The 12,492-nt window shown below is 37.0% G+C and overlaps 1 protein-coding gene across 1 annotated transcript; it reads left to right on the forward strand.

Annotated features, from left to right (window-relative positions):
* Window positions 1-3,165: 3,165 nt before the first annotated feature.
* LOC110035933 (probable xyloglucan glycosyltransferase 9) lies at window positions 3,166-7,428 on the forward strand (the record flags this gene model as incomplete). The annotated part of the gene is given in 5 exon segments (XM_020740270.1): window positions 3,166-3,892; window positions 3,981-4,289; window positions 4,390-4,680; window positions 4,783-4,896; window positions 6,533-7,428. Coding segments are annotated over 5 exon segments (2,062 nt in total), but the record flags the coding sequence as incomplete, so codon positions are not given.
* Between the last annotated feature and the right edge of the window lie 5,064 nt (window positions 7,429-12,492).

Below are 12,492 nucleotides of genomic sequence, written 5' to 3' on the forward strand. Positions count from 1 at the left end.
AATATTTTTCAGACATATAAACAAAGCGATTTTAAATTTTCATAAAAAGTATCAATCAATTTGACAATATTTAACTGAATATCAAATAGGATGTCAAATAATTTTTAAAAATTAAGGGCCTGTTTGGGACAGTTTATAAGTGTAGTGGTGTTTTTAAAAACGCCGCCTATCCTTTTGTTTCGCGCATTTGGATAGATTATCTCAAAACTCCGTTTTATTTTTTACATTACATGCGATCACGGGTATAACTCCGCAAATCGACGTTGGTTATCCGCGTTCGCCCCTAATTTTTACCTCCTTGCCTTCACTCGCTCACGAGAAACCTACCCTGCTCCTCTGCCGAAAGCCAGGCGAAGAAACCGTCGCTACTCGACCGTTGTTGCCTGGGCAACTTCTCCCTCGCCTATTCGTCGTCTCCCTTAAAGTTATTCATCGCTTCTCCTGTCACCCTTGCCGTCGCCATCGCCGTTGCCGTCACCATCGCCATAGTCGCGACTTTCTCCATCGTCGCTTCCGTGACCATCACCTGGCTCTCGAGACCACCACCTGCTCGGAATTCGCGGCTAAACTCGCTTCTGTGACCCTCCCGCTCGCCGTTCGAAAAAATTTTATTTTCTCCTAGTTCTTCAAATTTCTTATCAAAGGGCAATCACTTGATAAACATCGCATTTCTTAACTGCCTCTGCTTCCTTGTCATCACTGGCTCAGGCTCATTGCTCACTAACCTAAACTGAATGTCCAAAATTTTATTGGTTAATATTGTTGTATAGGCCGTGAGTAGGCAATCTTATTACTGCGTTATGATTTTGGTTGATGTAGTTATTAATTATTTGGTAGATTGAACTGTTTTTAATTGTGTATGAACTATTCTGAAATTTTGCTAATGTAAAGTGTTGAGAAGCTCTGCTTCTTGTATTTTCAATGGTTGCTTGTATTTCCTAAAATCTACTTGAAGGAGGATGTGTGTATGAACTATTCTGAAATTTTGCTAATGCAAAGTGTTGAGAAGCTCTGCTTCTTGTATTTTCAATGGTTGCTTGTATTTCCTAAAATCTACTTGAATGAGGATGTATCTACTAGCGAATAATTTTTTTTTTGTGAGTGTGCTTTTTTGAGATGTGCATAAGGACTTGTTGTTCCAATATTTCTTATATATTTACACTTGATAAACATCGCATTTCTTAGGTGAGGGTACTTTTTATTTTGCCTTTGACCTTTGTCATTTTAATAAAATTTTTCTTTTTTTATCAATATCGATACTCATTGCTAAGTGAGAGTTGTTTCTTAATTTTTTTACTGTTCTGTATGAGTTTTCTGTATCTCTAGTATCAAATATATTTTCAAGACGATTCTATTGCAAACAACATTACTTAATAGTGGCAGAATGGTCATTTATCCAAAACAGCTGTAAATCTGCTGTTTTTCAAACGCACAAACTAAACAGACAAACAACATATCAGAATCAGCTATAGATACGCACCTTATCATGATAAGCTGCAGCTGTCCTAAATAGACCCCAAGTTTTAAAAATTTATTTAATTACGTTTTATAAGATTTACTAAATCCGTAGCCATACAGCCCCTAAAAGCTTTCGAATTTTAGCTTTTTTATTACAAGACTTGAATAAAAGTCCTCTCGGAGATATCACCCTCACAAATCTCGAAAATCAAATCGCTAAAATTGCAATCTTGGTCTTTGAATTCTAACCAACATTTTTCATCTTTCGGAACAAAAACCCCGAGGCGTTACAGATTAATATTCCGCAAAGGGCCGTAATATGCGGTGAGCCGCATGAAAATATCATACGTCGTATTGAGCCCCACCGAACCTTATCTCCAATGCTTACTATTGAACGATCAATAAATTTACGCCAGTGCCACACCCCTCCCAAAACATGTCGGTGTCTTTCGCTAGAGAAACTAGTGGGCGTTAGAAATTACTACCCTATTGAGAAGCATTTGATTCACGTAAGATTCGGAAAACTGGTTGATCGTCAAGTCGAACACGTGTACGATAGGAAACACCCATCTCCCAAAACATGTCGGTGTCTTTCGCTAGAGACTACCCGATTGAGAAGCATTTGATTCACGTAAGATTCGGAAAACTGGTTGATCGTCAAGTCGAACACGTGTACGATAGGAAATCCAAGGGTTCTAATCACTTCGCACTCATTCTATTTACAATCCTGTTGGAGGCCATTAGACTTAAAATAATTTCACTGCTGTAATTCAAAAGATTAAGGTAATTTTAATACCAGCTTAAAAATCCACGTGGCTGCATTTTATTAGTGAGTTAATTTAATTATTAGTGTAAGAAAGCGTTACCTTATATCTGTTTTTGGTCATTTCGGTGGAAATGGCGCACGGTCGTTAGGGCTTATCGTCTCTTCATCCTTGTCCTCCGTTTAATCTATCGAACCCGTTAGCATTTTTACCTATTGCTTCTTCATCTGTTCTTCTGTATATTTATAAAAAAAGTTTATCTTGTTTTCCTTCTTTTGTTAGGTTTTCTTGGGTAATTTTTTTCATGGTGTCGTAAATTTTTAAAGAGATTGAAAAATCCTGAAAAAGTTCATGAGAAGCTTGCTGGGGATGCAATGATTCACCCCTCTCTTGCATCTTTTATTCCTCGTTTTACTTAAACTCAAAAGTCCATGAAAAATATTTCCAAAGGGGCCTTGATTTCCCATCGCCATCAATCTCCAGCTGCGAGCCCGTCGCTTTCGAAGTGATTAGTATTAACCAATTCCATAATCACTTTTAAATTGGTAGTAACTGAGAAAGTCCTCGTCTTATTTTCCGTTCTTTTGCTTCTCTACCTTTAAAGAGGGCGTCTCAAGCTATTTGGTACGCTTGGTTTTGCATTGGGGGCACAGGAGGACCTCAAGATGAAATCCGGGAGTTTCTCCGAGCTGCGACCGACATAAAGATGAGAGCTTGACGGCGATGAGTCGGATACGTAAAGACGAACTACGGCATTGTCTTCGATTTCTTTCCCTGGAAAATGGAAAGCGAGATCTCACTTTTTAGGGATTTAAATTCCTGTAGCTAGATTTATAGCAAAGCTTGGATCTTTCGCTTCTTTTTGTTCAACGTTCGCCAATTTGCTGGATTTTTTGCAGTTTTTTTTTTTTTTTTTCCCTTTGGGCGGGGAGTGGTCTCCTTGTCCCTTGTTCGATTGGTGGGGAATGGAGAGCCAACGAGGCACCCCTGTAGTGGTGAAAATGGAGAACCCCAACTGGTCGATCTCGGAGATCTCATCGCTTGAGGACGACGAAGACATCTCCGGTGGCGACGAGTTCGCCGGCGCACGGAAAGGCGGAAAGGGAAAGAATGCGAAACAAATCACTTGGGTTCTTCTCCTCAAAGCCCACCGCGCTGCCGGCTGCCTCACTTCACTTGCCTCTGCTGTCGTGGGTCTCGCCTCCGCAATTCGCCGCCGCGTGGCCTCTGGCCGAACGGACTCCGACTCCGACGAGAGCCCAGCTCTTCGTCGCCGCTTCTACTTCAGCATTAAAATATTTCTTCTGCTTTCCATCTTTCTCCTCGCGTTTGAGATTGCGGCGTATGTGAAAGGCTGGCACATTTCCGCCACTGAGCTCCATAGCTTCAAGTTTCCATCTTTAAGGGTTCGGAGCATTTTCGGCTCCATGTATACAGGCTGGGTCATCTTTCGCTCAGAGTACATAGCTCCACTACTTCAGTTTCTTGCCAACGCCTGTGTCATCCTCTTCCTGATTCAAAGTGCGGACCGCGTCATTCTTTGTTTCGGATGCTTTTGGATCCGCTTCAAGAGGATCAAACCTGTTATCAAACCGACTAAAGAAGATGTCGAAGATGGTAAATACTTCCCCATGGTTCTCATCCAGATACCCATGTGCAATGAGAGAGAGGTAGGTTTGCAAAGGATGAGATTTTGCAAAATGTACATTGAATGTTTGTTTTCTTAGAATTCTTCAGCTCTGATTTCTTCATTTTCAGGTTTACCAGCAATCTATCGCTGCAATTTGTAACCTCGATTGGCCAAAATCGAAAATGGTCATCCAGGTTTTGGATGATTCTGATGATCTGACTACACAGGCCATGATTAGGGAGGAGGTGGACAAGTGGGAACAAACTGGCGTTGGAATCATCTACCGCCACCGAGTCATCAGAGATGGCTACAAGGCTGGAAATTTAAAGTCAGCCATGACCTGTAGCTATGTTAGGGATTATGAATTCGTAGCCATCTTCGATGCCGACTTCCAACCCTCTCCGGATTTCTTGAAGCGAACAGTTCCGCATTTCAAGGTGGCACTGGTTTTGACTAACTTTTCTCTCTTTTTACTTTTTATTTATTTTTTAGTTTCAGATTTCCTTCGTTCACAATTGTAGTGATGCTGACTTTCAGGATAACGATGAGCTAGCATTAGTTCAAGCCAGGTGGTCTTTTATTAACAAAGATGAGAACTTGTTGACCAGGCTTCAAAACATCAATCTTTGCTTCCATTTTGAGGTCGAGCAGCAGGTGAATGGGATTTTTCTGAACTTTTTTGGGTTCAATGGAACCGCTGGAGTTTGGAGAATCAAAGCATTGGAGGATGCTGGGGGATGGCTGGAGAGGACAACAGTTGAGGATATGGACATTGCTGTTAGGGCTCATCTCAAGGGTTGGAAGTTCGTCTTCTTGAATGATGTTGAGGTTTTGAACGAACTCCTCTGTTTGGCCGCATAATTTGTCAGTATATTTGAAATGCTTGCTTGCCTGAGCTAGAAAATTGGTTTATCTTATTTCATTTTGTAGTGTCAATGTGAATTGCCAGAATCCTATGAAGCTTACAGGAAGCAGCAGCACCGGTGGCATTCCGGGCCAATGCATTTGTTCAGGCTTTGTTTGCCGGATATTATCAGATCGAAGGTAGTTCATTTTTAAATCTTTCAATTTACAATTTCGTTTATTTATTTCTGCATTTTATACTTATGTGTTCAATGACTATTTCTTATTAAGAGTGGGTTGCAATTATCCATATGCTTAATTTATGACAACTGTGAAGTTTCTGGTCCCAATTCTGAAGAGTATATTTATATTTTTAAGAACATGTTCCATTCTAACTCTGTCCATGGTCATGTTAAGCCGGCTACCATTTGGCTATTTTGTAGGATACCACTAATCTCCAATTTTGGTGCCAAACAATCTTTCTGTCATCCTTAAGCTAATTTGGGCCGTGTCAGTTTCTAATTGACATTTTTTTGATCTTTTACAATTCCTGATTGGTTCTTTTGGATGAGTTTTCTTGACTAAGAAGTTCTTTCTTTGGTTAATTAATTAATTTATTATTTATTTATTTTTATTAATTTGTTTTTATCGCATCCCTTCTAAAGACTTAGAAAAATTATCATTTAGAGGGGAAACCTCGCTGTACCTACCGGCCTAATTTGCATTGACGCCTTTGAGTTGAGGCAAGGTTTGGGAGATTGTCAAGTTGATATCCCGTCATCCCTGCGGATCAAAAACCTCTTCAAATATACCCCAAATGTTCTTTTATCACGTATTTGCGACTCCATAGACATTTATTATTATAAAACTATGTTTTGAACATGTTTCTGCATAGAGTGGCACGTTATTGTGGGAAACAAATTATCTACTGTCTCATTTGTTCGATCTACACGATAAACTACTAAAAATCAAATTAGTTTGTTTGTTCTCTATGAGTTTAGTGTATTAACGGGTAATTGTTGAATTTCTCGTGTTCTGCGACTCCATAGTCATTTATTATTATACAATATGCTATTAACATGTTTCTGCATTGATTGGCATTTTATTGAGGAAAGCAAATTACCGTCTTCTTTGTTCGATCTACATGATAAACTACTAAAAACCAAATTAGTTCTGTTTTGTCTCTTAGTATTAACAGGTAATTGTTGAATTACTCTATAAAAGCAAAATGAATCGTCTAATAAATGTAGACATGTGTAAGTGTCTTTTCGTTTGAACACTGAAAGCCACAGGCACGTTTGTTGTCCATGTCACTTTCTACGCCTTCATTTTCCTTCTAATTATGGCACCCATTATCTCTTGTTTTTTATTCAATGATATTTGCTTTTAAATTGGAACCATATTAATTTGTGTTTCTTCCCGCTGAACAATTTATATATATATATATATATTGAAATATCCATTCCATTTTAATTTGAATACATGATGAAATAAAGCTTAAGATTGGCAAATGATGTATCTCCATTTCATTTCACCTCTTTTCTCATTTAAAATACTTATTTTTTACACTAAAAATGCCAAGTCCTTCAAATCATATATAAAGATGGTGCTGATCAAGAAATGCCATTGCTGGTGAGTGGTTTTTTTTTTTTTGAATTTATTTTTAATTTATCCATCAATCCTGTCTGCAATCAGAATCAAATCTGAAACATTGTGAGATAGGACTAAATTTAAAAGTTAAATCTCTGTTTTTCAAACTTTACTATCAGCGTTATTTTTCCATCTATCTAGTTATTTTAAAGTTGTGCTAACTGTATAAAGTATTCATTTAATGCAGATTGCATTCTGGAAGAAGGCCAATCTCATCTTCCTCTTCTTTCTGCTCCGCAAACTCATCTTACCATTCTATTCATTTACCCTCTTCTGCATCATACTCCCCATGACAATGTTCGTACCCGAAGCTGAACTCCCAACCTGGGTTGTCTGCTACATCCCAGCTACAATGTCTTTTCTCAACATTCTTCCTGCTCCGAGATCTTTTCCGTTCATCGTCCCCTACCTCTTGTTTGAGAACACTATGTCCGTCACCAAGTTCAACGCCATGATATCGGGCCTGTTTCAACTCGGTAGTGCATATGAATGGGTGGTTACCAAGAAATCTGGCCGTTCTTCAGAAGGTGACCTCGTGTCCCTGTCTGGGAAAGAAACTAAGCACCATCGTGGAAGTTCTGCTCCTGCCCTCGATTCTGTCGCCATTGAATTGACAATGGAGAAGAAACTTCCAAAAAAAAAGCACAACAGAATCTATCGAAAAGAGCTCTCCCTCGCCTTTCTTCTTCTAACTGCTGCAGCTCGCAGCTTGCTTTCCGCCCAAGGCGTCCATTTCTACTTTTTGCTCTTCCAAGGTATCTCTTTTTTGTTGGTTGGTCTTGACCTAATAGGCGAGCAGATCGAGTAATTCGAACAGGAGAGTTTACATGCAAAGCCTTTCAGAAAAGCAAAAGGGTGGATGGTGTTAGCCATTCACTTAAGTGGGAAGGTAAGAGAGGGTGAATTCAGAAGCAAACCGTTGGTGCTGTAGATATTCTTATTCTCGGGCCTGTTAGATGCTTCAGATTCTTTCAATCTTCCATTTTTTTTTCATAAAATTTTGATAGCCTTTGAAGACAACTATGAATGTACTAGAATAATTCAATTATGTGTTATTGTTAAATATGTGGATATCAACATCTTCACCATTAGCTGAGGCTGGCTTTATGAATCCTCATATTTTCTCAATTTCTGCCAAGTTTTTGGTTAAGATTTTAATTCTTCGTTAGTACAAGATTTGGTAGTTCTCACATAGCAAAAAATGTATTCATGGAATTCGAGGCCGGGTTTATTTTCTCGTATTCGCTAACGTATCTAGGTTTCTCTTGGTATTTTTTACAAACAATTAGTAAAGGTAAGAAGAAGTTCACGCTCCCGCTGCCATTGCAATGCAGTTCTGCCTTTTAAATTTGCTGAAAGGTACACTTTGGAATCATGCCATTTTAAAATATAGCGGCTCGAAGTACATGTTAAAAGCTTTTGCTTGGTGGAATCATATCTTAATTAATTATGTTTACAGGTCCTGAGCCATAAACTAATAGCCTAAACTAGTTAAAAGCATTATTTATTTGAATTCATTTCTGCTACTTTGTTCTCTGATGCCGTTCTTTTAATCACTTGAAAGAACAACTTTAACTTCTTCTTTACTTGTGAATAGAAGTTTTGTCATAAATTTAGCATCTATATTTTGTCCTTCAATTGTTAATGGCAGCACATGTGCGTTGTCGTATTAGAGCTGGCAAGAAACGGATTACGAGACATGAGAGAAGAGTTGTTCGAGTTAAAAAAGGAAATGGCTTCATCCATATTCTGTATGTGCGTTTTAGTTTCTTTAAAAAAAGATGAGGGACATTTGTTCGGTTATTTCCATTATGTTGCCGGATGTCAATCTTGGTCACCTTTATCTGACAAGTATCACTGCCAGTAAAGTTTGTGATCTGAATTATTTTAACATACTTTATGGTCGGGTTTATAAATGTTATTTGCACGCTTGAACCAACAAGCTTATATGGGTCATTTTGAAATTTTACCTATATATATATATATATCGCTTTCTTTATATATATATATATATATATATAGTGTCGTTAGTCGTGATATGTTGGTGGAGCTGCTTCTTTGAAGTCTGTAAGTCGTCTCAAGTCACGTGTTCAAATCTCTTTCTGGCCAATTTGCCGGGAGTAAATACATAAGAATAGTTACATATGAGGGTTAATAGGGGCTCGTATAATATCCTCCTGTTATTCTTATATCTATCTATCTATCTATGTAGATACACAATTCTTATGTATTTATATATCTTACACTCAAAGTTTGGTAACTGTCATAAATCTATAAGTGAAATTGTGTTTATCACTTTTAAAAAGAAAGTAATTGTGGTATTTTTACATGGTGTTAAAGATTTGAGTAGTGAATGTAAATATGGATGTTTAGGTGATAGATATGTGAATATATAAGAATTATGTAATGTATGTAATTGCCCCTTAAAATTTTATTTAAAATAAGTTGTCTTTAATATCAAGTAATGTAGTGCGCAGTTCTCGCTCCCGTTAGTATTTTGAATGAAAGTTTTTTTTTTTAAATTATTTGTATGCATACCATACAGTTTCTATGTATTTACATAACTATTAGTTTAATGTTAACTTTTTAATTTAGAATACTAATTTTGTAACTGTTGTGAAAAACGATTGCGATAAAACGAAAAATATAAAACGAGAGGATCACACCGACATAGATTTACGTGGATTAGTAAATTGCCTACGTCCAAGGAGTTACAGAGGAATTTATTGCCTGAAAGATTACACAATTTCTCGTTTTGTTTTACAAGAACTCGATTCCACTTCTCAACCTCTCCTTCTGACTTGCCACGACCAGCAACCCTTCTGAACGTTTGCAATCACCTCAAGTGACCATCGATGCCTCGGTCGCCAGGACTCCTTCAACCGCGACAGAAGGTTTAGCCGCTGTCGAAAACATCTTCCTCGGTTACAGTCGCTCAAAACTTTCTTCCCTTTGGTTGTTGTCGCCCTGATCTTGCTTGCTTATTCGAACAAAAGAGGCAAAGCCCATTTTATTCGCGAACAAATGAGGGCAAAATCCAATTATCGAGCGAGATCCCAGAAGGGAAGGACACAGGTGATTCCATAAGAGCAAGAAGAATAAAAGGAAGAAAAAATCTTAAATAAAGGTTCAACTAACTATCATAAAGAAGAAACCGCTTAAGGAGAAGTGGATCGGGCTCCACAGTACTTAACAAATCTCCCACATTGAGATTGGTACACTAGCTGCATTTTCTTCTTCCTCTAACATGTAATTCTCCACCTCTGCAACTCAGTCCCCTGTCTTCATGCTAGTAGACTAACTGAAGTTGCGTACAACTTTAGTTTCTCAATGTTTTTAAATGGATAGAAGCAGTTGCTTCACCATGTTGTGATGCTCAAAGCATTGCAAAATTCTTAACGAAAATATTTTTAATAGATTTGGAATGCCAAGAGTGATCATATAGATGGGGGAAGTCATTTTAAGAACAATAGAATAGAAATTTAATTTAAAAATATGGAATTAAACATAGAATTACCACAGCTTATCATTATTAGACCAGTGGTTTAGCCGAAGTTTCTAATCGTGAAACTAAAAGAATAATGAAAAAAACTATTAATCCTCATAGAAAGAATTGGTATGCTAGACTTGATAATGCGTTATAGGTAGGGCTGTCAAAAAAACTCGTTGTTCGGGAACAGTTCGTGTTCGATTCGTCAATGAGTTCGTGTTCGATTTGTTCGATAAGTAAACGAGACGAACGTGAATAAATTTTTTTCGTTTGGTTAGTTAAATTAACCAAACACGAACAGTAATGCGTTCGTTCGTGTTCGAATCTTTATTGTTCGAAATATAAAAAAAAATTAAAATAATTATATATAAAAAATTTATGATATTTTAAAAAATTAAATTTTATAAATTATAATATATAATAAATTAATAATAATAATATATTCATATATTATATTAGTAATATACAAATATAAATATTATATATTTATATAATATGAGTTATATAATTAATATAATATATTATTTATATATATTAATATTAGGGATGTCAAACTGGTTCGTCGTTCGCGAACAGCTCGTGTTCGGCTCGTTCGTTAAAAAACGAACACGAACAGTGACTTCACGAATAATTTCAAACACGAGCTTATTTCAAACAAACTAAATTTCAAACGAACCGAACACGAACACAAGCTCTGTTCGTTCGTGTTCGGTTCGTTTACACCCCTAGTTATAGGTGTATAAGATGCACATAAAACTCCTATAGGAATGTGACCATATAGGCTCATATTTGGAAAGATGTGACATTTGCCAGTAGGACTTAAGCACAATGTTTATTGGGCGATTAAAAATTTTAATTATAATTTAAAGGATGCTGGTGAGAAATAATTATTGCAATTAAATTAGCTCGAGGAAATAAGAAATGAATCATATGAGAGTGCGAAAATTTATAAGAAAAAGATGAAAATCTGGCATGATCAAAAGTTTTTAAGAAAAGAAATTTTACTATATAATACAACATTGAAACTATTTCTTGAAAAACTTAAGTCCAGGTGGTCGGGGACATTTTTTATAATAAAAGTCTATACATATGGTCTTGTGGATATTAAAGACCCAAAATAGAATAAACATTGAAGGTAAATGGTCACATACTAAAAGATTACTTTGGTGGTAAGAGACATGTATTTAATGAAGTCCATTTGTTGGGTTAAGCAAAATAAACATTGGGTACGTTGGGACAACACCGTTAAACCAAGTGCTCCGTGGAAGACAACTCATGGTTATCAGTTTGGATTGATATTAGTTTATTGTTGTAAAGTTTTATAGTTGTGTGGTTAATTTGAAAATACTAAGTGTTAATGAGACCTACATTATGCAAAGAATCACAAAAAAATTATTTTAATGATCTAGATAGGTTGTGGCATTTTAATTGGACGTTAGGCGAAGGGGTCCAGATTCTAGCATTGACACCTAAGCTCCATTTTTGCAGAAATGCCCAACACCTAAGCACCCAAACTGGCGCCTGACCAAAGAAAAATATGTTAAAATTTTCATACTTATTTTATACTATTTTTAATGATATTGTACTTTAAAGAAAGATATTTTTGATGTTTTGTTGTAGAAATGATGAATAAGGATCATTGGAGCAAAAAGATACAAAAAGGAGCAAATTTGAAGCGAAAATGACCAAAATGTGAAAAGCCGACGACGCCCTCGACCCCGCCGACGGCGAGTTTTTCCCGAGACTATAGGACAAATTCTTCAGAAGGCCGCCGACGGGGCCCTCGACGCTTATGCCTACTCTAGCTTTGAATAAGGCCAAATTTTGAAGGGAAGCTTAGGCAACTCCTGGGAAAGCTCATCCACATTTTTAAAAGAACATTTTGGTCGAAAATTAGAGAGGTCCTGGATGTTAGAAAGACCCTAGAGGTTAGAGAGGTTCCATTAGTGTGTAACAATTGTAAGATTTATTCGAGAAATTGTAAGAGTGGAGGGAAAGTAAGAGATTTCTTCCTCCTTGCTACTTTGAAGAGGAATTCTGTGTGCTGTAAAGAAAGGAAGAGATTCAGAGTAACTTCGAGGAGTGTTCTTGGGGAGAATTTAGAGATAAGTTATTTACTTGTCGTAGTTTGTATGACTTTGATTTTATATATAAATTCCGAGTTTTATTGTGTTTTCCCCATACGTTCTGAGTAGTTTTCTCTGTCTTTCTCCTTGTCTCAAGATTTGTAAAATGGTGATTTGAATTGGCAAAGCCATGAAAATATTTAAGAAATTGTGATGATATTTTCACTTCGATTTTAATTTACTTTCAATATGGCCAATTGATTTGTTAAAATATGTTGAGTTTACAACTAAAGTGAAGATTACATCCAAGGTTCAGAGAGGTCAAAGCCGTTGGAAGTTGGGTTCAAATAAATAGGGAAATATTATTATCGGGCGTAGAATTGGAGATTTTAAAGTGACAGACTAGAATCTCCAATTCGGTCCTATCGTTTGGGTGCTGAAGTGTAGATGTTAGCCCTCAGGTGAGGGGAACGTGGGAGCTCCGAAGTGAGAGCCGGTTCCCTCCCAGCTTAGCCGCAGCTACTGAAGAATTTCCATTCTGACCCTTCTACAACCTCTTCGTTCATGTGCAATCAATGGGTGATCTTCGAG

Source organism: Phalaenopsis equestris, unplaced genomic scaffold (assembly GCF_001263595.1).
Source record: "Phalaenopsis equestris unplaced genomic scaffold, ASM126359v1 Scaffold200753, whole genome shotgun sequence".
In the NCBI taxonomy this organism is placed as follows: Eukaryota; Viridiplantae; Streptophyta; class Magnoliopsida; order Asparagales; family Orchidaceae; genus Phalaenopsis; species Phalaenopsis equestris.